The sequence below is a fragment of the Plodia interpunctella genome, chromosome 29 (assembly GCF_027563975.2).
Source record: "Plodia interpunctella isolate USDA-ARS_2022_Savannah chromosome 29, ilPloInte3.2, whole genome shotgun sequence".
Lineage (NCBI taxonomy): Eukaryota > Metazoa > Arthropoda > Insecta > Lepidoptera > Pyralidae > Plodia > Plodia interpunctella.
Genome location: NC_071322.1, coordinates 4,130,308 through 4,156,283, shown reverse-complemented (window position 1 = coordinate 4,156,283; position 25,976 = coordinate 4,130,308). Strand labels below are relative to the sequence as shown.

General features: G+C 37.5%; 4 protein-coding genes across 6 annotated transcripts; 2 read left to right on the top strand and 2 right to left on the bottom strand.

The window, feature by feature from the left end:
• Positions 1-471: 471 nt before the first annotated feature.
• On the top strand, positions 472-4,025 carry LOC128682299 (uncharacterized). The gene is made up of 4 exons (XM_053766941.2): positions 472-661; positions 849-1,017; positions 1,447-1,578; positions 2,352-4,025. Exons 1-4 carry the CDS (start codon positions 556-558, stop codon positions 2,566-2,568), a joined length of 624 nt encoding a protein of 207 aa, XP_053622916.1. The 5' UTR covers positions 472-555; the 3' UTR covers positions 2,569-4,025.
• LOC128682287 (zinc finger protein ZFP2-like) lies at positions 3,970-14,792 on the bottom strand. Of its 2 annotated transcripts, none has more exons than XM_053766921.1 (14): positions 14,541-14,792; positions 14,081-14,203; positions 13,374-13,541; positions 12,562-12,738; positions 11,861-11,995; positions 10,747-10,835; positions 10,061-10,183; positions 9,046-9,159; positions 8,051-8,192; positions 7,467-7,525; positions 6,354-6,446; positions 5,542-5,659; positions 4,565-4,666; positions 3,970-4,276 (listed from the first exon to the last, which is right to left on the bottom strand). In XM_053766921.1, the coding sequence occupies exons 1-14, from the start codon at positions 14,679-14,681 to the stop codon at positions 4,220-4,222; spliced, it is 1,641 nt and encodes a 546-aa protein (XP_053622896.1). In that variant the 5' UTR covers positions 14,682-14,792; the 3' UTR covers positions 3,970-4,219. The 2 variants fall into 2 exon arrangements, with proteins under 2 accessions (XP_053622896.1, XP_053622897.1); XM_053766922.1 differs by having other exon boundaries at positions 11,867-11,995; positions 14,541-14,790.
• Positions 14,793-14,981: 189 nt separating this feature from the next.
• LOC128682300 (UPF0547 protein C16orf87 homolog) lies at positions 14,982-18,006 on the top strand. Its single transcript, XM_053766942.2, has 4 exons — positions 14,982-15,246; positions 15,602-15,772; positions 16,158-16,218; positions 16,770-18,006. The coding sequence occupies exons 1-4, from the start codon at positions 15,196-15,198 to the stop codon at positions 16,958-16,960; spliced, it is 474 nt and encodes a 157-aa protein (XP_053622917.1). The 5' UTR covers positions 14,982-15,195; the 3' UTR covers positions 16,961-18,006.
• A 74-nt stretch (positions 18,007-18,080) lies between these two features.
• Positions 18,081-25,623, bottom strand: LOC128682289 (spermine oxidase-like). 2 transcript variants are annotated; one of them, XM_053766928.2, is made up of 10 exons: positions 25,504-25,623; positions 24,826-25,005; positions 24,049-24,258; positions 23,179-23,395; positions 22,188-22,366; positions 21,400-21,670; positions 20,686-20,789; positions 19,759-19,871; positions 19,063-19,196; positions 18,569-18,765 (listed from the first exon to the last, which is right to left on the bottom strand). In XM_053766928.2, the coding sequence occupies exons 1-9, from the start codon at positions 25,569-25,571 to the stop codon at positions 19,072-19,074; spliced, it is 1,467 nt and encodes a 488-aa protein (XP_053622903.1). In that variant the 5' UTR covers positions 25,572-25,623; the 3' UTR covers positions 18,569-18,765; positions 19,063-19,071. The 2 variants fall into 2 exon arrangements, with proteins under 2 accessions (XP_053622902.1, XP_053622903.1); XM_053766927.2 differs by having other exon boundaries at positions 18,081-19,196.
• Positions 25,624-25,976: the final 353 nt, after the last annotated feature.

Here is a 25,976-nt window from a genome sequence, read left to right as displayed (position 1 = left end):
ATACCTTTAAACAATTGAGATGAGGTGAAATAAAAAGCAAAACAGAAATCCCTATTTCTGTTATAAGGAGGGAACATTGGAGAAGATCATAAATAAATATTATTGTTTTAAATAAATTTTGCTAAAACAGATACAAATGGAGTGAAAAGAAGGGTAAGAAGTAAAGTGACATTGACGGAACGAGGAATATTGCGGGGAAGTAATAAAGTGTAAAGGGAAACGAACAGCTTTGGACAATCAAAGAAAATATGCTCTAGAGTACCTTCATGCCAACCACATTCACACAAAGAGTTATCTTTAATTCGGATTTTGGCCAGAAACACAGGAGAACAAACGTGACCCTAACGTAAACTAATCAAAGCGGAGGTATATGTCTATTAAATCTATGATATTTGGAGAACCATCGTTTGGAGAACAAAGCAAGCTCAATATTATCTTCTATCTTGTCTATGTTATAATGTCAAATTGACATTGACAATTCCACTGTCAATTTCGAAACTGAAAACAAACAAAATATTTCTAAAGTTACTTATTTATCGATATCCGTTTACTTTAATGTCGCAACAGTTAGAACTTTTAACAGAAAGTCCATCACAATGGACTGCAGTCGCCCTTCTTACACCAGAAATTCAGAAAAAGGAAATAAAACCATACGTTGTTTGTAAGTATTCTACGGCAAAATCCTAGTGTTTTTAGTTTTTCACTAGCCTAATGGGAAGCCTTTGCTCAGCAGTAGCACACCACTGCCTCCCCATGTCGTTACAAACTTAATGCAATAAATCGTTTAAAGTCAATCCAAAATTTCTGTCCGTACCAGTCTGTACCTACCACATCCTCTTAATTTGTAGTGGCTCTCAAAGAGTTAGAAGGGAATCCCGATAGCCGCACTTCCAGTCTGATGAGTGTAGACAAGTTCTCAGCGGTTCGCGTCGTCGTGAGGCACCTGGCGCGGCTGAGGTCGGCCAATAAAGAACCGTGGGCTGCAGAAGATGTCGCACAGTTTTTGGAAGGCTTAAGGTACTCACGTTAGACATGGAGTGGCAACAAGCACTTGGGAAATTAAAAATTGGAAAAGATAATGACTCTGAAGTGATTTATTTATGTTCAAGCCTTTTAGATCCAGTGCCGATCAGATTGTGATCCTATTGTTACTCAATTGTTTTTATTATATCCAGGATCGAAGTGTTAATTTGAAATAAATAGCACACAATCTAATACCATTATTTTGTTTGTATTTAACTATTTTCTATAATGAGACAAAGTATCCTAAAAATTACAAACACTTATTTTTTTCTTCTAAATTTTTAACAAGGCTTCAGTGCACTTTGTGTGACTATGTCAGCCTTATGGGGAATCTCTAATATAAACTTATCTAGCTTTCCTAATGCTTGTTACAAACACTTAACATGTCAAATTCTTGTAAAAACTGTAATGTTGTGGTTTCAGATTCAGCCCAGAGTGTGTAGACGAGCTAACATCACTACTCTGTATAGACAAAGTGTATGAGAACATCCCTAAACATCTGAGGGTGAAGCCGGGGTTGGTCAGCTTGCAATGGAAGATTGATTTATCTTTGAGGTAACATTAATTAATCCCACTCTCATCTAGTATCTCTCAGTGTGTGTGTGTGTGGATAATCACATTGTTATTGGTGCTATGAGTAACAAAAGTATTTTTTATGTTTAAATGGATTTGTTATACATACCACACATGCTTTTTAATTTATTTTAGAAAATAATGAGATGAAAAAATTCTGGAATCGAGCGGGAATTGAACCTGCGCCCCTGTCTATCCTGGACAGTGCTCTTGACCACTGAGCTATCGAGACCGTGCCAGTTCAGCTGAATTAATCATTCCAGAATTTTTTCATCTCATTATTATTTTCAAAAAATATTTTGTATGTTCTCATAGCACCAATAAAATTTAAAAATATAAAATAAAATAAATAATAAAATTTTGTTTTTGACATTAGAAAAAAATATCTGATTTGACTATATAGTTGGAGAATTATAGACAGTTGTGCTTAACTAGATTTTAGTCCAAAATATTATTTATCTATACTGTTATTATATAGAGTTTTGTGAGATTGTGAATTTGTATGAGGCAGGTAATCTCCGAAACTACCGAACCGATTTCCATTTTTTTTTCAATATTAGAAAGGTAGATTATGCAGGATTGCTATAGGCTATATTTTATCTCAAAATTCCTACGGGAGCGAAGCCCCGGGCAACATGTATCACAGTTCTCCATTATACAATGTAGTCACAGTTGACTGAACTTTTTTAAAAATTCACTAAAATTTAAATAGTGCTAGTATAGCCGCATAAATATACTTATATAAATTCTTTCAGCCAATCAAACATATCATCAGAAAAAGCGAGTGAAACACAAGCAATGGAAATAATGCAAAGAGACACTCACATAATACTAATATTAACACTTACAAACGGACAAACACACACATACAGATTATCCATAAACAAGTTTCACGAGTTGAGGTACACAGTGGCTTGCGCATTAAAGAATATGATCGTTTTGGAGAAGCGGAAATGTATGAGGAAGGACTGACAGCGGTTTTCTTGGGGGTGAAGATTATTTCCCATGTAAGGTGTTTTAAAGTGTACTAATTTATTTATAGAGACTCTAAATAGTAATAATAGTGAGAGAATGAATTATATTCATTCTCTCTCTCATCTGAGCGTTATCCCGGTTTCTTACTCAGCCTTGATGGTCGGAGCTCAGGGTCCATTTTCCTACTTTTGCGTCTTCACGTCGCGTTGTCATCCATAGTTGTCAGACCATAATTCATTTATAGGCCTGAAAATAATATCTATGTCAAATTTCATCAAAATCGGCCCACCGGTTTTGTCTTGAAATTTGTGACAGACTTTTCCATTTATAATATATTAGCGGCCCGTCCCGGTTTCGCTCGGGTAAAAATATAATAAACTAAACCTACCACAGGAATCACTCTATTTATTAAAATCCGTGAAAACGGCATGAAAATCCGTGCTATAGTTTTTGAGTTTATCGCGAACAGACAGACAAACGCGGCAGTGGACTTTGTTTTATAATATGTAAGGATTTTTTTTTTCTTTCTAAATTTTTGACAAGGGGTGAGTGCACTTTGTGTGACTATTTGTATGTATATAAGGTTGCAAAATTTATGTCGTCTGGCAATGCGCCATCTAGAAGGGACGCGATCAAGGTGGTAACGAGAGATTGTATGAAGGTGCTAATAAAAATTGTTTGAGAACTGACATATTTAATACCAGTAGTGAAAAGTTCATAAAATGAACAGAAGCTTCGATTTATGTTCTAATAAAGGATTATAAATTTTGTTTTATATATCACTACGAGGCATAATATGTATATAAAAAGATATAATTATTACCACGTGACACTACCTGAGAACACGCCTCGAGTATTATACGCCAAGTGTGTTAAACGAACGCGCTAGGCGAGTTTTCGCATACTGCTTTGTAAAATTTGAAGTGATACAACGCTTGTAAAATATCCTATGAAAGTAAAATCTGTAAAATATTTGAATGCTAGATATTTTGTGCAATGTGAGCGGCAGTTTGCGTCACATTCTTCTTGTTAATTAACGGAAAAATATCGCAATGTAAAATAATCTACTCACTCACTTTTTCTTGTTATTAAAATAAATAAGGACAAATCACACAGATTGAGCTAGCCCCAAAGTAAGTTCGAGACTTGTGTTATGGGATACTAACTCAACGATACTATATTCTATATAGATAAACATCCACCACACCCGGATCAATTAGAAAAAGATCAATTTCCATCATGACCCGACCGGGGATCGAACCCAGGACCTCTCGGTTCAGTGGCTAGAACTTTACCACGACGCCACTGCGGTCGTCAAATGTTATTATTAGATAAATTTGAATTGTTTTTTCTATTAATTATTAGGTCAATTAAATTATATAGTGTATAAACGGTGCATTGTTCATATAATATAATGATAGAGTTTATTTTTATTAATAAAATATTATATTATATCAATGATTTTTTATTAAAATTCCTTTACACAATACATTCATTTACGTTATCGTTATCAAATTCTATAAGTTGCAAGTTTTGAACTCTGATTCCTTCACAAGTTGTCCATTTACTTCGTGTATTACAAACATAGACGCGAAGTAAATAGACAGTAAATATAAAAATGATATAAAACCACTGGATTTAATATCATTTAACCTTCATTTTGGATGTCTTGGGCAATTTCGTCTATCAAACTGCACTTTTCTTTCTGAAATAAATAAATGGAAAATATAAGCAGAACCTTAAATAAGTTTCCGAGGCCATTTATACATGTGAATTTCTTTCATCTAAGCGCGTTTTCGGCTTCTTCCTCAGCCATAAAACTATAGAACCCATTTATATACATTTTTTCTCTACTTCGAGCTTCGATATAATTAATGCATAGCCTGCTTGACAAATCGAGCCAGCACTTTAAATGTAAATTTTACTAATGAAGTCCTCGGGCCGCAAGGGGGACACAAGTCCTGTCCCTGTATGTGCTTGAAAGTATAATCACCTGCGCATGTTTGTGCGCGCGCAGCGTGGCGGCCTGCGCGAACGTAGCGCCGCACTGCGCGCCCGAGTGCGTGCGCTCGTGCGCGCACAGCACGCTCTTGCGCTGCGAGAATATTTTTGTTATAGTATAGTCAGTACACGAGCATGCGGGTTGATTGATCATGGACACCGGCATTTCGATACGGATCATCGATCTTAATATAATAATAAATATGATTTGGTGTTTCGATTGATTATTAAAACCTTAACAGGTAAATTTAAACTATGCGAGCGAATGACCATTCTATTTACACTCTGGTTGTCACACCACTGGCTGGACAATTAATCTGACCAGCCAGATTGTTAGCACAATCAGAGCGGGGATAGAACAAGCATTCGGTAGCTTTCGCTAAATGTATACACGTTAACATTTCTAGATCAACTTTATTGTGTACTTACATGTTATATTACTAATAAAAAAATATACATAAATTTATATTTAAAAAATGGTAAGCCCTTCTGGCATGATAGGGACCAACACTGTTTGAATGAGTTTCTTTCGGCATTACTTCTCAGCAGTGGTCGTTCCGAAATGCTAGTAGTTACTAGCTTTGGTAAACATCATTTAATTTAGAATATGACGTGAAAAAGTGCCTGTGAAGGCCTAATTTCTGAATAAATGATTTGATTTTGATTTAGATTCTAACATTTGTACCTAAACCCACTACAAATAAGTAAACAATTTATTATTGCACCAAAAACAATCCTAACTAATATTATAAATGCGAAAGTAAGTTTGTTCACTTCACGCTCTATCTACTCAACCAATCTTCTTGAAATTTTGCATACATGTAGTTTGAAGTGTGGAAAAGGACATAGGGTACTGGAGAAGGACATAAGGTATAGTGTAATTAACGCGGGCGAAGCCGCGGGCAATAATAAATAAAGACAACCAGAAAAAATACAATAGCACGATGTCTATCCACTACATGTACTCACAGTGAAAGTTCTGGAGCAAACTCGACAAGTCTCGACGGGCTTGTGCGGCGAGTGGGCGCTCCTCACGTGCGCCCGGAGCGCGGAGCGAGTGCTGTACTCGCGGTGACAGGTGTCACAGCTAGAAACATATTAAGCATTGTTTTGTAACTAAATTAATAAACGTTCGTTTCATTTGTCTTGTACTCGTACACATGTCCCAATACATTTGTATTGAGAGAAGATAAAGTGGCATTATTTATGCGAATAAACTATTTCGGGTATGAGATCCCGAAATCCCGAAAAAGAAATGAGTCTACTTTTTGTTTTTTTTTTCTTTTAAAATAATGTCACTACAAATCCTAACTAATATCATCCTATCTAATATTATAAATGCGAAAGTAAGTTTGTTACGTCTTCAAACTCTATCTACTCAACCAATCTTCTTAAAATATTGCATATGGGTACTTTTCATCTCGGAAAAATAATTGCTTTCGTGGAAAATCACGCGGGCGAAGCCGCGGGCAAAAGCTAGTGTTTAAAAAAAAATCAATAAGTACAAAAAGTAGGCTACATAAGAACAAAGTTAATAAAAAATGCAAACATATAGAATTCATAATTAACCAATTGTGTATTATGTACCAAATCAAACATTAAATCGTGGTGACCGATTCAATCCAATCAAAATGCAATGATTGATCAAATGTTTGATCAATTTGTCTCAGTCGTACAAATATCGTATATTTTAAGTGCCGCGCCCAGACGCAGACATCTGGTAGAATAAAAATAACATGACAACTGTTTCCGGGCTGTTGAAAAACGTATTTATACTTTACCTGTGTTCTTTAGGTAAACCGTGGGCAGATGACAAATGTCCAGTCAAAGACGAAAGTGTCATAAACTTCTGGGCGCATTGTGGACAGCTGTGTCTAAAAATCAAACGATTGAAAAACTATAGAATTTGATTGAAGGAAAACACACGTCAACAATTTGATTGAAAGAAAACACGCCTGGCGTATCGCACGAAGACTCTAGGTGTGTTTTCAAGCAGTCATATACCTGCATAGAACTCTATGCAATGGTAACAAGGTCGGATTTGCCATTATTTTGGAGAGGTTAATGTGCTTATAACTGTCACATTTTTACGTACACTGTTGTCGACTGTTAACCGAAAGGTCAGTGCTGCCTCCATTACTTGCTTCCTGTGTGAAAGCCAGTAAAAATACCAAATATTGTTGGCAAAATAACTGTATTTATTTAAGTTAATAGAAATATAAAATAGAATAACTAAAAACGCGACGTGTCCATGCGCCGACGGCTTGATGGGTTCAGTCCTGGGGAGAGAAGCTGCGCCCGCGCGCCGCGCGCCCCCCGAGCTGCGTTTAGTTTTTATGTCTGACACGCCGCGACACTTCCAGTGAAGGAGAACATGGTGAGGAAACTGGTTGATTATCAAACAACTTTAATACGGCGGTTTAAATAGATATAGTATTTTTGGTTCTAACTGTATCTCAGTGCTCTTACTTTTTGTCAAACAACCTCACCATAACTGAGAGCTACTTCTAACTTAACTGATAGCTTCATCAGTGATCTGAATGCACGTTACTAACGTCCACATGCTTTGTAGAACTTGATGATAATGATGTGAGGTATTTTGTGAAATAATACCACCGTAGCTGAATACTAAAATTGTACTATTTATTGACTACGATTTGATTGACTAAAATTAGCTTATTTACCTACTTTAGTGTAGATACATTGTTAAGTAAATTGAACATGCTGTCTCTTTTTCGCATATCGTGTACGGCATCGTTTTGAAAGATTTATCCCTTTACCTTCCTAGCCGTTCTATTCGGCCAATGCGAACCAACCCAACGACAATCAATAACTATCTAATATTAGTCGTGTTTCATCACAAAGAATTTGATTAAAATAACTTTCCCACTCACTTGTACGAGGACGCGTCTCGGTGTCTTTTAGCCCTTTTGAAATGTATTCGCAGATTGTCCTGTGAAAACAAAAAATACAACATTATTTTCTTCACCTATATAGCCGCCTACAGAGATCTGAAGGCCTAACGCGAAACATATATCACGTAGCACGTCCACGTGCTGTCTCTGCTGTCCCATAACGTGTACGCGTCGTGTAAAAAAAGAGAACGTATCGACGCAATTGTGCTACAATAGTGCTACGTGTTTTATGTTTCGTGGTAGCCCGTGTGTACTAAACTTTACCATTATTTATATAAAAAACTAGATGTTGCTACCCGGGGCTTCGCTTCCGTGAGAAATTTGAAATAAAATATAGCCTATAGCAATCTTGGATAACATACCTTTCTAATGGTGAAAGAATTTTTGAAATCGGTTCGGTAGTGTCGGAGATTACCCGCCTCAAACATACAAACTCACAAACGCTTACCTCTTTATAATAATAGTATAGTATAGATAAAACTTACAAATGTAACGTTTGCTTTCAAATAAATACAACAAAACAATAATAAAATATTATCAAAAATGAAACAAGATCAACTCACCGGAGTCTTGAACTTCAAATCGCACTCGACGCAGTAGTAGTCGGTGTGCGCGTGCGCCGAGCGCTGGTGGCGGCGCAGCGCGGCCGCCAGCGCGAACGCCGCTCCGCACTCCGCGCACTGCAGCGCCAGTCTCGAGTGGCGGCTGCCGACAATGTTGTCTGTTTATACTATGTTTACAGAAATTTTGCATACATGCAGTTTGAATTATGTGGAAGGACATAGGGGCCACTTTTTATCGCATAAACTATTTTGTCCTATTGTTCTTTGGCATAACGATTTTGGCATACAATATTTTGGCATAATAGCTCTGAGGCATAATTGATTTTTGGCATACGGGTAAATGTGGCATAATTTAACTTTTAGGTTGGGTTAGGTTAGTTATGCTTCAAATTGTTACGCGTAAACCATTATGCCATAGTACAGTATGCTGTGTTATATTAAGGCTTAAATTTTTATGCTTATAGATAGAGACCCAAGGACATATGTCTTTCATCCCAGAAAAATAACTATTCCCGTGGGAAATTAACGCGTGCAAAGCCGCGGGCAAAAGCTAGTTTCTCATAACTCTTGTTTTTGACACACGCGTGTCACACACACGTTGCCTAGTTTGTGTCCTAGGATCTGTTCCCACAGTACCCTGTAATCACACAGCGTCTCTCACCCTTCAAACCTGAACACAATAGTGCAAGCACTGTTTGTCGACAGGATTGAAGTGAATGAGGTACCCAAGCAGAATCCTAGTTCCTAATCCTAACTAACATTATAAATGCGTTTGTTTGTTACCTCTTCACGCATTATCTACTGGACAGATTGTTATGAAATTTGGTACACGGGTATAAACCAACCTGGAATAATAGATGGAATACTATTTATACCGAAAATCGCACGGGAGCGTAGCCCCGGGCTCAGCTAGTCTGGTATAATTGATCACTTATCGATGTTAAAACTAAGTCTACTGCAGACTTCCAAAGCGCAAATGAAGGAGTTAAACTCACTGCATATGAACCACTAATGTCTCATAGGATTTGAACAGAGCACCACAACGCTCGCACGGGAACCTAGAACTGGTCAAGTGTGAGCGGCCGTGGCGCTGCATCACTGTGCGTTTGCTGAAAATACATAAGGACAATATCAATCTGTAATAAATAAGTAAAAAATAAAAATCAAATCATTTATCCAGAAATTAGGCCTTCACAGGCACTTTTGCATGTCATATTGTAAATTAAATGATATTTACCAAGGCTACAAACTACTAGAAGAAGTAACTAGATAAAACAATGAAGCGAGGTGGTGTAATGGTTAAGGCCCGCCTATGGAACGAAAGGTCTCAGGTTCGTATCCTACTCGTGCCATATGAGATTGTATACCAATCTGACTCATATATAGCAGATTTCATCGACCACCACTTGCTTCCGGTGAAGGGAAACATCGCGAGGAAACCTGCACACTGGTGGACAGTTTAGTTCACTAGTGTGTGCGCGACTGCCTGCCGCTAGATGGCGGTGTAGTCGTGACTCTTATGTCAGATGCATTTACGCGATTTGAATAAAATCTGACACCAGTGTTAGCAATAACACACTCGATATGATGAGTAATACAATGTTTTTTTTTTATTTTTAGGCAAACCCACAATAATAATTGTCTAGTATAATAGAATCCTACTCATAATGTAAATGTGAAAGTTTGTGAAGATGTATTATGTGTATGTTCGATACTCTTTCACGCAAAATCCGCTGGACGGATTGTTATGAAATTTGGTACACGGGTAGAATATAACCTGGAACAGTACATAGAGTACTTTTTATCCCAAAATTCCCACGGGAGTCAAGCCTCGGGGCGCAGCTAGTTCAAATCAAAGAAGGTACGCGACTTACATTATAGGATACTAAGTACTAACTCAACTATATCCTATAACATAAATATAAATAGACAAACATCCAAGACTCAATTTGAATCTGAAAAAGATCTTACCATTATAGAAAAGCTGCAAACAACTAGCTACCAACTCACTTGGTGGTGAAGGGACAAGTGTTACACCTGTACACGGCGCTGTTGTCGGTGTGCGCTATGGCGTGGTGCTCCAGCAGGTGCTGGCGCGCGCGGCGCACGAGGCCGCACACCTTGCACGAGTACCTCATACACACACACACACTCTCACATTATTGTGTATTCTTTCTATTTAAAAACGTAATATGTGGTCGTCTAAATCAAAAGGGACCTTACGGCGCCCGCCACTTACGCCATCATTGCCGTTGTTTTGTATTCGAAAAACGGCAATAAAGACCTAAGTGCCAACCTGATGTCTATTTAAACATTTATGTAAATAATAACTTTAGCCCGCGGCTTCGCCCGCGTGATGTTCACCGCTGAGTAGTTCCTTTGACCCGACGAGGCGACTGAGGGGACACAGCCTTGGTAACTAACATAGCCACCAATAGCGTTCCCATAGAGGATTGACGTCAAGCGGCCGGTAGTAAAACCACAGACAAAAGTAAAAAATGTTAAAGTTAAGTGTTTACGCAGACCCCGGGATTCGGGTATCACAGCCGTAAGTGCAACCTAGAGTTTACGAGGATGACAGAGAAAGGTGCAAACAGATAAAACCCTCTCGATCTTGGAGATAATAAAAACAATTTAACAACAATAGGTTTACAGTCAGATCGGGCCGCGCGGAAATTGATAGGACAATGTAATACCTGGTGGTGTGAGATTTCATGTGCCCACGCAATGAGACCGCGCTGGGACAGTACTGAGAGCAAATGTCGCATTTCAACGAACCACTTTCCTGTGACAAATTGACATAAAAAATCTATAAATATAAGATAGACGAGGAATTTAATGTGGTCGTTCCAAAATGCTAGTCGTTTGTAGCTTTTCGAGAAGTTACTAAACATACTATATAAAAAAAAAGATATTATAAATAAAAAAGATTTGCATGTTTGTAATGAATAAACTCAAAAACTACTGGGCCGATTTTGATGAAATTTGGCATATAAATAGGCGAAACCTTCAGGAGTGACATAGACTACGTATAATAATAATAAGAAATTATTTATTTGTCGAAAAGAATTACACGCATATAAAATAACGAATTATCTCACACTAGGATAGGCCTGTGCCGTGGACATCGAGTACAAATTATTACATTTAACAAACAAGCGACAATATTAAATATAAATATAATGCAAAAAAATGTTATTATGGTTTTACCTGATTACCTATGGTGACCAATATAAAAGTTGACGTGTAAAAGTCCCTGTGAAGGTCTAATTTGTAAAGAATTTCTTTGGATTTCAATATGTTTATAAGTATGTTTTATTACACATATTATAACACAAAATCCTTTGCCGCGCCTATCTGTCTGTCTGTTCGCAATAACTCTAAAAACGATTGCACGAATTTTCAAGTCATTTTCACCAATAGATGTGGGATTAATGAGTAAGTATATTTTTTTGTTTTCACCCGAGCGAAGCTGTGACTGGCCTAAGTTTTATTTACAAGTATGATTGAATTGGAACAATAAAGTTTAATAAAGAAAACACGCGAGGATCAAAAACAGACAAATTTTCGTCCTCGCGTGTTAAACTACTAACTGTTTCTTCTTCGTCGAGTGGACCGTTCTAATTGCAACTTGTGTAATGTTTTTTTAAAAACATTTTTTTTGCATTATAATTCTGCGACCGCCCATAAGATGTTTGCATTATTGTCATGTAAAAAAAGTTAATTAGATAAAGATATGAAACAATTGTACGATAAAAAAGTAATTTTATTTCACAAAGCATTAAGGAAAAGGTCATAAGGTACACTAACACTTACGGGCGTGTGTTTCTGCATGTGTTTGAGAAGAACTTCCTCGAAGTTGAACCATTTAACACAGCACCCACACTTGTACAAGCTGCGCTGGTACTCCTCGGACTTTGAATATTCCTCCATTTCTTTCAAAACCTGAAATATTATTGGGGTTATTAGATTCAGATCATTTATTGCAAGTCACAGGTTTAAAATATGTCACATACATAAATATAAAGTACAAGTGACGCCCTGCAGGGCACAGCAAACATAAGGGCTACTTGATGCTATTCACTTAAACATATGATTCGTGTTATATAAGTGAGGGAATCGGTTTTACTGATCAATTTTATCATCAAAAAAACTCTTGAGATACTATAATAACATTTGTCTAAAAGGAAAGCTTATCAACTTAATATAATGTTATAACGTTTTTTTTTTGTTACGTGCTTCAGTTTCGTGATGATGTCTGTCTTTGCCCTTATCATCCCCCGAGAATGTATAAATATAAATGGTCTATGATTTGCATGACAAATGAATAAATGCTCAGATATAGTAATATCCAGGTAGAATAACGTTCTGTAAGACCCTAATTCTCTTAGGTAGTTGGGAAAGTCATGTCAGATGCCTTTAGGCGACTTGAATAAATGTGACAATGACAAATGTTGTAAATTTTCAGTCTCAGGGAAATTACATTTCATTTAAAGGTTTTTTTTTTTCACCTGCTCCTTAGTCAGTTTAATAACAACATATTCGTTCGTCTCCTGCACCATCCTGGATGAGAAACCTTCCTTCACCACCTTCTGTCTCTTAAGCTTTGTCTTCTTCTGTCTCTGTCTTGTGTCATCTTGCGTTTCACTTGGTTCCATTTTTATTGCCTCTAGTTGTTTTTCAGATTTCTATAAAAAGATAAGCTGAACAAAATCTTGTACATGCCGCCTAAATTAGAAAAAAAAAAGTTTACTTTATTTACTTTTTCACCTGTGCTTTGAAAGTCAGCTATTATAAGTAAATTTAAGTAAGTAGTTTTAAGTAAGTAAATTTTTAAGTTTATATTAGAGATCCCCCATGAGGCTGACATAGTCACACAAGTGCACTGAAGCCTTGTCAAAAATTTAGAAAAAAAAAAGTACAATATTGTTGGAATGTTTATATATGTGGGAGAGTGTATGGGATGGAAATGATAAAGTTTACAAATTCTATACACGATCCCAAGTTTATTCCTATACAGTGAACCACACAAACTTAAGCATAGCACGTAAACTATGGAAATTATGTAACACTAATATTACATTTGATAACAGGTAAATAAGTTTACATTAGAGATCCCCCATGAGGCTGACATAGTCACACAATGTGCACTCAAGCCTTGTCAAAAATTAAGAAGAAGAAAAAAAACAGATAACTGAGTAGTTGAGTAACTGCGGCGGCGAGCGAGGAGCAATTGCCCGCTCGTGGCGCATTGGCTGAACATGCAGCGTAAGCTGAAATGATACTAGTCGTAGAAAGGAAAATTTAATTTCAAAAAAATTACCACTTTCTTAGCTTTCTTCTTTTTCTTCACTGGTTCTTCATCAGTCTTGAACATCACCAATGGAACATCGTCATCATAATCACGATCTGACTCATCTTCATCGGGAAACTTGTGAGTCACCGTGTTGGTAGTGAAGTTATGGAGTTTGTGCGTGTGCAACTTTGAGTCCTAGAATTTATTACTTTGTTAAAACAGAAATAATATAAACAAGAGTAGACAGTAGTATTATAAAGAGGTAAACATTTGTGAGTTTGTATGTTTAGAGGCGGGTAATGGTGAAAGTACCGAACTGATTTCAAAAATTCCTCTATCCAAGATTGCTATAGGCTACATTTAATTTCAAAATTCCCACGGGAGCAAAGCCACGGGCAACATCTAGTTTTTAATATAATTCATAAGTCAGAGCTTTAATCAAATTCAATTAAGTAAAAGTTTGTATGCCAGCTGTGTAGTTTTAACTCTATAATTATTTTGATTGATTAATTATTTATAATTTTTTTGATTGATTATATATTTATAATATTCTATAATTATTTTAATAGAGGGCAAAATAATGAGATCAGAAAATTGTAAAATTTAACATAATAGTGTTTTTTAAACTTATTTTTATAGTTGAGAAACTGCATCCACAACCGCAACCTCACACACAAATATTCTAGTCTGGCTGCGATTTTTATAACGATGTAGTATGAAGTCTATATAGTTACCTGTTCATAACAATTTGTCAGTATATCTTCTGCTCTGAGGCACTGATGGATAAACTTCTGGATTTTCCTTAATAAATAACTGCAGTAAATGCACATGAACATATCTGAATAGTTACATACAACCTGAAATAAAGATATATATATATTTTTTTTGATAAATTCATGATGTGATTATTAGAATGTAAAGTTCTTATGAAGTGAGAACTTTACATTTACGATACTTTTTTAATCTCCTTTGCGTGTCTAAACAATCTAATTTTTCGTAGATTAAGAACAAATAGGCAAAACATGAAGTAATACATATAATAGTTTTTTTAGATCAAAGTTATAGTGAAAAGAATGCTTTTTGGCGTTGAGAGTTACAAAACATGTAGTTCGATTCCTTAAGAGCATTTAACCCAAGAATATTCACAAAGGAGAGAGACAAAACACAACAAATATAAATATTTTAAATACCTACCTTGTAAGTACTTGTCGGTATTACTTCTCTATAAGCGAATATCTCCGAATTAGTCATTGCGTAAACATTGTCGCCTGAAGTTAAGCACACTCTACATATCTTGTTACTTTCTATACCACTAAAATCGTAATTTGAAGACATTTTAATTCAAAATCTTATGAACAAACAGACAGAATAGGTAGATATTAAATATAAACATTAGCAAAAATACAACAAAACCACAAAACAAACACTGGTTGTCATTGTCACTGTCACATTATTGCTTGCTGTGATTAATTTCTTTTTCGTCCAATAGCAAATAGTCTCACTCACTCAATCGACAATCGAATCGGTACATTTTGTAGTCTGTGGTTTATTTACATGATTGTTTTTTTCGCCAAAACGATGATTATGCCAACGTCAATGTTGAGATTAACAGCTCTCTCACTAGTTTTGATTTGACAATGACATTTTAAGATGTGTTGTTGTTTGTATTGTGTAGATGACTCGTAGCATAAACCTTTTAATTAAAATTATAATTAGCTAATTATCAATTCATTAGGTACCTTAAAAATGTACATAACAATGTAGTTTTACCCATGTTAAAAGTCTAAGATGTATAAACGAGACTAAACACTGTTTTCTTTAGGTTATTCTTGCAAGTTGGTTCAAAACAATGGGCAAAAACAAAATGATAGCAAAAAGTTGCCCCAAGTGCGAAATGCAGGTATGTAACTGATAATAACGGATTTCAATTTTATTCATACTAAAATTAACAAGAAAATAGATTTGTATTTTTGTTTATAGTGAATAAACTAAAAAAAATACTGAAATTGAAGCTTCATCAAGAAAATATATTCTTGACTGCAATCCTCACTTATAAAACACTTATAGCTCTCTGACGTGTCTGTCTGTCTATTCGCGATATACTCAAAAACTACTGCACAATTTGATTTGCATGTAGTTCTCACCATTAGGTAGTGTAATTCCTGAAGAAGGCTGTATACTTATTATGTTTTTACCCAAGTGAAGACGGGCTTAATAAAAATTATACCAACCTTGCAAACATATAAATTTTTCAGGTGGCAGTGGCCTCCAAAGCTTGTAAGTGCGGTCACACTTTCTTCGCGGCGCGCCGGGGCGCCGACAACCTGCCGGCCGTCGAGGACATTCGGCGGCGCACGGGCCGTGTGAGGCGCTCACAGCCACAGTTCTACGACGCTCAGCATTACCAGAAGCAGATCAAGCGGCGGGTGAGACCCTTACGTTTTACTTTTCGTCATATATTGCTATGCCCATGCCGTAATAAAACAAAATATATAAAAATGCCCCTGTGAACTTCTCACTGGTACACAAGTATTGAATGGATGAAAGGTATCTTATGTCCTCCGTGCTTCTAACCACATGCAAAATTTCAAGACTGTAAAAACTGCAACGCAATCCGTCATGTTGTTTAATAGAAGAATGCTCAGAAACAGATGCGGAAAGTCTGTATGGCCTGAAAGACAAATTCAAATTTGTCTATCAGGCCATACAGACTTTCCCTAAAGTTTACTGAGGAGATGTTTTAGAGTCAAAGTACGATTCAGAAATTAGACCTTGGCAGTCAATTTTTCACATAAGATTTTTATTTTACAGTCACCAAAGAAGAGAGGTTCAGATGACGATTACAAAGGAAACAAGGATAAAAGTGAGAGTGGTGAGTGTCTTTCATGATTAATCTATATCTATACTATAATATTATAAAAATGATAGTGTGTTTGTTTGTCCTTTCTTCGTGTGTAATTGAATGGAGGTGATTATTGTGTGGAGATTTTGATAGCTGGAGAGTAGCGAATGCTATTCATATATTTAAAAATTATACATTCAAAGGTAACAAGAAAGAAAGGCTTGTGGCAAATGTGACAAGAAAGGCTTGTGGTAAAAATATTTTTTTTTTGTAAAAATACTTGTATATAAATCTATACTATTATTATATAGAGGTGCATTTGTAGGTTTGTAAGTTTGAGGCGGGTAATCTCCGAAACTACCGAACCGATTTCAAAAGTTCTTTAACCATTAGAAAGGTATGTTATCCAAGATTGCTATAGGCTATATTTTTTTCTCAAAATTCCTACGGCGAAGCCCCATCCAACATCTAGTAAATATATAAATAGGGACAAACAACACAGATTGAGTTAGCCCCAAAGTAAGTTTGAAACTTGTATTATGGGATGCTGAAATGACGAACGTTTAAATGTATGATCCCAGCAACGGCGCGGGCGCGCCGGCGCCGCGCGCTGCGGCGCGCGCAGCGGCCGGCGCCCGCCGCCGCCGAGCGCGCCGCGCGCGACCCCACGCCGCTGCTCAAACCCTCTCAGCTGGCGCGCTGCAGCCTCATATTGCAGGAGATCAACAGGAAAATGCGGGCCGTCACGTGGCAGCCGCCCACAGACATGTAATTGTAATCCCACTGCTGCCAGCATATCCCTGATGAATAAGTTGCCAGAGGCAGAGTAGAAGTCACTCTCGAACCTTCACAGCTGGTGTGGTGGAGCCCTCATATTGCAGGAGATCGATAGGAAAATGCGGGCTTTGATGTAATTTAAATCCCACTGTTGTCACTATTTTATAATAGTCTCTCAAAAATTCACAGCTGTCGAAATCCAGTCTCACATTACAAGACATTAATTGGAAAGTGTGGCCGTGATGTGGCAGCCGCGTTCAGACATATAGTTAAACAATTATCCTACTGCTGTCACCATTTTAGGACATTTTCTTATAACTACTAAATAAGTTGCCAAAAGCAGAGTGGAAAGCTCTCGAAACCTTTGCCTCTGGCAAGGTATAACCTTATATTGAAGGTAAACAATAGGAAAATGTGAGCCGTGACGTGTGATATCTAATTTTAATCCCTCTGCTGCCACCAATTTTAGATATCTACAGATAAATTGCCAAGTGGGAGTCTCTCCAGTCTTCACAGAATGCATAGTGTAGCCATATTGAAAAAGTGAACAGAAAAATTCAAAGACATGTTAATCAAAAGCTCACACTGCTGCCACCGTTTAAAAATAAATAACACATTATATTTTTATATTGAAAGATAGAAGGTTTTAAATCTATAAAGAGAAGTAACTTATTCGTCGTGTACCAACCCTAAAAAGCGGTATTATCTCATAATGTTGCATACAAAATATTATGGTTCGTGCCTCAATGTCTGTGAATATTACCAAAAACTTCAACACGACAAGATATTATACATATAAATTAATATGAATGTTTTTAAGGTGAATTTACACCAAGCAAATGCCAGAGTGGGGACGAAATGAGCACTCGCTCGCTTGGTGTATAATAGCTTTAGGGGAATGCCGCACATTATACAAAACCGGGAAAATATATATTTAATTTTAAGTGTATGGCGTTCAGAGAGACGCCATTTTAAAATAGTGTGCGGTCATGCAAAATGGTTCCGATCCGTATAGCGGTTGCATTAAGTTGATATTGTAATGTAAAGTGTGTTATACTATATTTTAATTGTGTTATATTGTAATTATTGTAATTTGCAATGAATAAAACAAGATAATGTGATAACTGTTTTTGTTTACGGAGCTCGTGTTTCATTACGACCATAACTCACACATTTTCACGAGCAAACATACGGACAGACAGGCAAATAAAAAAAAAAAGGTGTGTTCTGTTAGTCCCATAAAAACAGTACACAGACAGACAGTTTATTGGTCTAATTGATATTCTTCATAGTCGTATTTCTCATGGCTGAGGGTCGTGGTTATTACGTGGAATGAAACACACAACAACTTTCTTGGCATTATTAATGGAGTGGTTTGTCATTGCCTTCTCCGTTTCACATACAAGATAATAATAATCAACCAGTGTACAGGTTTCCTCACGATGTTTTCCTTCACCGGAAGCAAGTGGTGGTCGATGAAAACTCATGTGGTGCGAGTGGGATTCGAACCTGGGACCTTTCCGATCCACAGGCGGACGTCTACCACCGCTAATTGATATATTATTGGTCTATTTAATATATAGTTAGTAACTGTAATTTCCAGTTACTTTATAACCCATAAATTATTTTATTTTTATTTTCTTTACATAAAACTTACATCTATCATTGGTATCAATATTAACATATATTATTGTAATGATGTGTTGCGGCCACACCGCAATCCTCGGCGAGGGGTGAGGGGCGCGGGGGGATGCCGCTCGCCGGCTGCGCGCGCAACTCTCACTTCGCTCGCCGACGCGGCTACGATAACGTCAATTCGTATTTTATATTGTAAAGTTTTCCTTTTCGCATTATAGGCAAGAACATCAGCATTGCTTTGTTATTTATCTCAATAATTACTAGACAAGCTATCGAAGCGTATTAAGATGCAACTGCTCAAAAGTTACACTCAATATGTTTGTTTTAAAAAGTGGAAAAATCAAAGAGTTTTTTTACTACTAGCACTTCGGGGTTCAGCCGTAACATTACCATAGCGAAAAATTTAGTTCGTTAAAGATCCATTTTTCTACTTATAAACGTAAAAGATTTATGAAATACAGATGAATTTTAACCGCTTCTCCGTTCGAGTAACCGTGTCGCCTCCCTGTGTCCGGTGTCGGTCGCGCCGTGGACCGTTGAGAAGTGTTGCGGGTCTGTGGCCTCTCCCGCGAACAGGACTCTGGGGTTGCCAGCTAAAAATTATACAAATCTCAAGAAGGATTATTATTATACAAATCTCTTGTAATTTTGTGCAATAAGATCCGATCCGTAGAAATTAGCTTTGAGATATCCTTTGTATGGTTATTGAAAGAAATAAGAATGAGTCATAAATTAAAAAGTGATTTATATTTTTAAATTGCTTTGCAAAGTTTATTGCTATAAATAGGTATTTTTTTAAATATGCTCAATGAATATTTTCATAGAGGTATAACAGGTGCTTTGGGCACCCACCGCTGATTTACAATAATAAACAAATAAATGTATAATATAGCTTATACCCGCGGCTTCACCCGCGTGTTTTTCCCCATTCAAACTTTGAACCCCCTTTTCACCCTCTTAGAGGATGAATTTTGAAACATCAAATTTCAAATTCTTTATTTAGCTATAAATTCCTCATCCTTTCTTAGTGCACCTAAGCCACATAAGGAACCTACGTGCTTGAAGTTTCTAGGCCGAGCGGTTTGGGCTGTGCGTTGATATGTCAGTCAGTCATTCACTGTTTTATTTTATATATATATATAGAAGGTGTATAACCTGAGTCAGTGATAGGCGCCCCGAGGTCGACCCGCGCCGTGGGGTACTGCGGCGTGAGTAGGTTGTCGTATGTGTAGCTTCCGCGCGTGTAGGGGTTGTGGAACCACGTGGTCCTGAATAGACATAATATATACATACATACAACATATAATAATTTCTTATCTATATACATTGGGGTAGATAGGTACGGCGTTGTCAGGCAGAATTTAAGAAGGCCTAAAACCAATCGATTTTAAAAAAAATTGTAGATTCATTGTTGACGCCGCCTTTTTCAGATATCGCAACCGGGAATGCAACCATTACTCTCAGATGAGAGAGAGTGGGAGTAAGTTTTTGATACTGTTTCCTTTTTTATCCCCGACGCAGAGTTTTACACGCTTTTACATACAAGAAGGTTACATCGCTAGCCATTAACTTCTATTAGATAACATTGTTACTAACAAAATGGAGTGTTTGTTGTCTAAAATATTGATTATTATTATTACACTAAATGTAGTGACATTTTCATGGTTCCGTATCTGTAAGATAAAACGGTATCCTCTTCAGCAGTCCGACGCTCTTTTATCTAGCGATCAAATAGGCATGGATTTAGTAAGTACTTTGTCGTAGTACTAACTAATTCCATGCAAATAGGTGTCTACTGTCTACCAAAGTGTGTTCTCTGGTGTCTTAAGTACCATACCAAGTGTCAACTTGATATTTTCACAAAATGTGTTTTAAAAACTATAGGTCCGCCCCGGCTTCGCTCGGGTAAAACCGTAATAAAAAATGTAGTCTGTGTCACTTCAAAAGGTTTCGTCTATCTCTGCGTCAAATTTCATAAACATCGGCCTAGAATTTTTTAAGTTTATTCATCACGAACAAAAATTGAAATATTTTTTTCTTTATAATACTTATTATGTAGTATGGATTAAAAGAAGCACTCACCTCGTCATTGCAATAGGATCGGGTATCTCCACGTCCTTCCCCATGAACCTCCTGATCAGACTCATTAGTTTTCTTTTCACTACGTCTTCAGGTATTGCCTCGACCTAAACAAAAGTAATTATATAACATTTTACGACGCCTTACAATATTAATGAGCAAATTTTATGTACAGTTACAGTCAACCCGGCATGAACCTCTGTGGCGCGGTAATAGTGACGAGTTTGCAATGAATTTGGGTAGGTTATAGGGAACAACTCTATGTGTGATGCCAGCCACACACTATCGCCGAACACAGAGTGATGACATCACGTGTATCAATGGACATTACGTAAATATGCGGGCTTTTATTTTCTACAAGTCAACTTGGGATAAAAATACATTTCTTGCTTAATATTAAAATTGTGAATTGTTCACAAACTACTCAACCGATTTTGATGCCCCGCGAACTTAAAAATTCTATTGACAGATCCTTAGACAGATATACCTTTTAAATTTCATCAAAGTCAGACCAACGGTTCGAAAGTTATCGCATTACAAACATACATACGAAAAATGTATTTTTACCCCCAAGTCGATTTGTAGGTAATGAATAGGTAATATGGTTGAAATACAAACTATACGCAATATTTGTGCATTCGCGTCGTCATCAGACATGTGACGACATCAGACGGTGAAACGAGAAGTGACATCGTATCATCTCCCAACTAAAATTACCATCTTCGCCGTATCACCAGAGGTCCAAAAAGTCAATGCATTATTGGACCCCATGGGGGTTGAAATCCATGACGTTTTCAACAACCACGCGTCCTCATCAGAAACGTTTCTCCTGTCGTCAGCCTTCCAGAAGAAACATATAGTATCCTCCGTTTTCCCCCACCAATGTTCGGGAAACAAGAATATGATTTTTCCGAGGACACCCATTGATATTTTGTCTATGGCTGTCAGTTTTGCTTGTGGTAGCGGTTGAGAGAACAGCTCTGTATGTCTGTGAATTTTAAAGGCATTTTGAGAAAATCTGTTGATTGTTGACGTACAATTAAATCGACTAATTTTCTGTAAAGATGGCACTCACACCGAGCGAGTGAATCTTCCTATACTCTAAACTGTCCATGCAATGGCTGGCCTGTGCATGAATATTTGCTTATTTGGTGTAAATCAGCCTTAACGAAATTTATATAACTTTGGATAACGTCTGTATTGTTATTATTTTTGTTGTTTTACCAAAAGAAATTCTCAGATTAAGCCTGGTATATTTAGTAACAAGTACGGACAATTCTGCCTAGTGCTAACTGTTATTTATTATTATTATTTCGTCTTTCATATTTTGTAACAACCCTGACTGCGCTATTAACGCTGGCGGCTATTTCGCCTTTAGCCCGGCCGTTCAACAACAGTACGGATCTTTTAAACCGTATTATATATAGAAATATATGTTAAACTAGAATTATTTCATGTTTTTATCTAACAACTCATTAGTTTACTCAATAAAATAAACAAATTACTTGGCCTTCAAAACCCCCAGAGAGACAGTGACAATGACATTGTCAGCGGTGTAGACAGCGCCATCTGCGGTCGTCACGGACACCTTCTGTTTTGGGTCATCGGAGTACGAGATCTTGATCACTTCGCTCTTCAGATTTATCGTTAATGATGGCAGCCCTGAACCATTATTGTATTTATTCTGAAAAAAAAAAGGTAACTCTACAGTCTGTCCATAAAATATTTTTGTTCTTGGCATCTCAAATTGGATGGTCATGGTCACCCAGTGTTACCAGCTAAGAGGATTAAAAGACACTCATTACAGATCTTCAGCAGAGTTTTAACAGAGCCATTTGGAGACATCCGCCGCTGCTGGTGGTGCCCGCCTCGAGGACTAATCTGCTGGACAAAACGGCTTTTACGCGAGGTATTAAAACCATGGTCCATGAGCGAGTCTACATATTCTCGTGCGCCTTAGTGAATTCACAAGAGTCACTTTATTTGTCATTTGTTATGTGTTGTAATTAATAGCATATAAGTCTGTGCTATCGCATTATGTGTACACCTGTAATGGTAGTTGTATGAATGAATAAATAAATAAACTTGTAATCTCGCGATATATTGTAAACTGGTGAGATTGTAATAGATAATATCTTCTGTTCTCTCTCATCATTGCGTGCAGCATCGGCGTTAAAAAGAAACCTCAAAAGATAAATAAACGGAAAACAGTCCACATTAAACACTAAGCTTGTATCGTACGCCCGATAGACTAGTAAGGTATTTGAGAAATAAATTAAGCATAAACGGGTGAAACAAGAGTTCAAAGTTGTATGAAACTTCGTAATTTTGTTACACATGAAATTTCAAATTTAAATTTGTAGCTCATAAAAATAATAATGCGGAAACGGATTTTGAAAATTGCACCCCTATTGGGTTTGGGGGTGAAATAGGGGTTAGAATTGTCTATGAAACTTCATCAATTTCATTATGTCTAAATTTTTGATTTAATCTCACCAATAGTATATCGAAAAGTGTCTTATATCCATTCCGTCCCCAGCTCACATATTGGTGTCCATTCAACTCCTGGTACTGGCCTTTAGTAGTGACGTCATTCCAACTGCTACTCCCCTCGTTGCTCCCAATCCCCTGGTCCAGGAGGTTGAAAACTTCGGCAAGAAATTCCTTGTCTTGAAGCACGTCTGGGTAATGCTCTTTTAGGTACTCCTTTAATCTGTAAACATATCTTCATCAGTATAAGCTTTTATATAACGGGCACTGTTAGTGTGTTAATTAACGTTGATCAAATCAAAGTTGGAATTTTAGCCATTTCGCAGTGTCCGATTGAGCTGAAATTTTATAAAACCTCATGCAAGACTGCTGGTAAACCAGACTTCGCTCATGTCATAGAGCATAGGAGACCCCTTACGCCTCATGGTAGCTCTTCTCTTGTTAGACACTTTGATAATGACACTTCAGTTTAAATTCAGCCTCAATTGCCCTGCACAGACTGATGTGGTCTTAAAAATAGTTACACTTACGTAAGGTACTCTTCTATAGATTCATTCACACCCGCCCATTGCCTGGATCACCCAGCTACAGAGTCTGTTGACTATACTACCGTCTGAAGAGTACGCTTCTGTAGTCCTGCTCTGACTGGGACGAGAGAGTGAGAGAGACTAATAGTCTTCTTTAAGCCTTACTTCCTCGTAAGGAACTCCACTATAATCAGTCAATTGACATCCGAATGTTCATTAGCAGCCCCCAAAGCCTGGATGTCCAGCTCGTGGCTCTGCTACCGCCTGAAGAGCACCCCTTTGTATTCCCGCCCTGCTCTGACAGGGATGAGAGTGTGAGAGACTCTGGCCTTCCTAAAGTCTTACTTACTTTCTTGTAAGGAACTCCCCTATAGATTCATTGACATCTGAATGTTCGTTAATAGCTCCTACAGCCTGGATCACCAGTTCGCTGATAAGGCTACTGTTGGCTCTGCTGCCGTCTGAAGAGTACACCTCTGTATTTTCGTCCTGCTCTATGAGTTTTACACCATTCTTGGTTGCTAAGTCGTAGGTTCTGCTGGGTGATGTGCCGTGGATCCTGAAAAGAGAATTTATTGATAAGTCACTATATTTAATCTATACTATTATTATAAAGATGTAAGCGTTTGTGAGTTTCGTTTGAGTCGGGTAATTTCCGTAAGTACCGAACCGATTTCATAAATTCTCACACCATTAGAAAGACACATTATCCAAGAGTGCTATAGACTAAATTTTATCTCATAATTCCCACGGGAGTGAAGCCCCGGGCAACATTTAGTTTATATAAAGCGCTTCCAGCAAAGGAAAGAATGTACCAGCTCCATCTATTCCCGCGCAGAAAAAAGTCAACCAATTGAGTTTCTTTTGGCATTTTTCTCAGCAGTGGTCGTTCTGAAATGCTAGTAGAGTGTAGCTTTGGAAAATATCTCGAAACGCGGTTTCACCTCAAGCCTGGGGGATCTTAGCGGCGCGGCGGGACCGAAAGGGATTATTATTATAGTCACACATCAACCTACCAAAATTCATTGTAATCTTGTAGGGTACCTTGATATGCTGTTGACTGTACGTTACGATCCAACTCCTGGCAACACGCGAAGATGAGAAAGACTAAAGATAATACACTCACCACTCAGCCCCCATCTCAACCACTCCACCCCCAAATGGCACCGTGTGCACTCTCCCACCCACCCTATCCATCGCCTCCAGCGCTAGCACCCTCACCCCAGCCTGCGTTAGTGTGGCCGCGGCTGTGGTGCCCGCAGCGCCCAGACCTACCACTATGGTCTCATAGTCTGCCTCAACGGACCTGTAAAAAAATTCCATTGATAAAATTTCGTTGATTTTAAAATTTCCTAAGTAAAAAAGCCGCACGCTTTGCTTGCTCAATGACATTAATAAAAAAATTAAGTAGATGTTTTTACTAAATAGTCTGGAATGGCCTACCGAATGGGTAAACTACACAATAACTCTACAAAACACGAGCTAGATACAAAATGGTGTATCAATTTTGCGAATTATCTTTTAGGGTAATTACTTATCGGAACCCTTATAAATTCGTCATGTCTTGTCTGTCCATCCGTGAACCACTACATAGTTATAGGGTACAAATACAATAAATAAAACTGTGTGAAACGAAGCGCCTGCACCGAAAGGCAAGCAACTATTTTTATACCTCTATCTACAACTTGCTGCTATTTTTTCCCGGCAAGATATGAAAGCAACATTGTTTAAATGAGTTTCTTTTGGCATTTCTTCTCAGCCTCTTCAGTTACTATGTCACTTTTTGGACCAGAAAACAACTCACCCTGTGTTTATGCTAGCGGCGTATGCGCGAGCGGAGATCAACGCGTACAATACTATCACGACCTTCATCTTATTGTGACGGTCACATCCAGATATATTACTGATTGCAACCGGGGTCTGTCACCTTATATATATCATGGACCATTTATCTCAATTTCGTTAAAATATAAAAATGATAAAACCGAAAATCAGCGTCATATAAATATATAAATATATTTGGTCGAATCTTTGAACTAGCCCCAAAGTAAGTTCGAGACTTGTGTTATGGGATACTAACTCAACGATACTATATTTTATAACAATACATATATAGATAAACATCCAAGACCCGTGCCAAGCAGAAAAAGATAATTTTCCTTCATGACCCGACCGGGGATCGAACCCGGGACCTCTCGGTTCAGTGGCAAGAACTTTACCACTGCGCCACCAAGGTCGTCAAACGCGTTGTACGCGTTTCTCCCATGGGTTTAGTAA

What these genes read in the sequence shown, in the direction of transcription:
- LOC128682287 (XM_053766921.1), bottom strand. Translation starts at nt 14,681, where the DNA reads ATGTCTTCAAATTACGATTTTAGTGGTATAGAAAGTAACAAGATATGT. An exon ending in TACCGACAAGTACTTACAAG is followed by an intron (nt 14,204 to 14,540) that starts GTAGGTATTTAA and finishes TCTTTATTTCAG; the next exon opens with GTTGTATGTAACTATTCAGA. An exon ending in CGAGACGCGTCCTCGTACAA is followed by an intron (nt 6,447 to 7,466) that starts GTGAGTGGGAAA and finishes TTTGATTTTTAG; the next exon opens with ACACAGCTGTCCACAATGCG.
- LOC128682299 (XM_053766941.2), top strand. Translation starts at nt 556, where the DNA reads ATGTCGCAACAGTTAGAACTTTTAACAGAAAGTCCATCACAATGGACT. An exon ending in AATAAAACCATACGTTGTTT is followed by an intron (nt 662 to 848) that starts GTAAGTATTCTA and finishes CTTAATTTGTAG; the next exon opens with TGGCTCTCAAAGAGTTAGAA. An exon ending in CAGTTTTTGGAAGGCTTAAG is followed by an intron (nt 1,018 to 1,446) that starts GTACTCACGTTA and finishes TTGTGGTTTCAG; the next exon opens with ATTCAGCCCAGAGTGTGTAG.
- LOC128682300 (XM_053766942.2), top strand. Translation starts at nt 15,196, where the DNA reads ATGGGCAAAAACAAAATGATAGCAAAAAGTTGCCCCAAGTGCGAAATG. An exon ending in AGAAGCAGATCAAGCGGCGG is followed by an intron (nt 15,773 to 16,157) that starts GTGAGACCCTTA and finishes TTTATTTTACAG; the next exon opens with TCACCAAAGAAGAGAGGTTC. An exon ending in CAAGGATAAAAGTGAGAGTG is followed by an intron (nt 16,219 to 16,769) that starts GTGAGTGTCTTT and finishes GTATGATCCCAG; the next exon opens with CAACGGCGCGGGCGCGCCGG.
- LOC128682289 (XM_053766927.2), bottom strand. Translation starts at nt 25,571, where the DNA reads ATGAAGGTCGTGATAGTATTGTACGCGTTGATCTCCGCTCGCGCATAC. An exon ending in GTTGAGATGGGGGCTGAGTG is followed by an intron (nt 24,259 to 24,825) that starts GTGAGTGTATTA and finishes TTCTCTTTTCAG; the next exon opens with GATCCACGGCACATCACCCA. An exon ending in CTGGTGATACGGCGAAGATG is followed by an intron (nt 20,790 to 21,399) that starts GTAATTTTAGTT and finishes ACTTTTGTTTAG; the next exon opens with GTCGAGGCAATACCTGAAGA.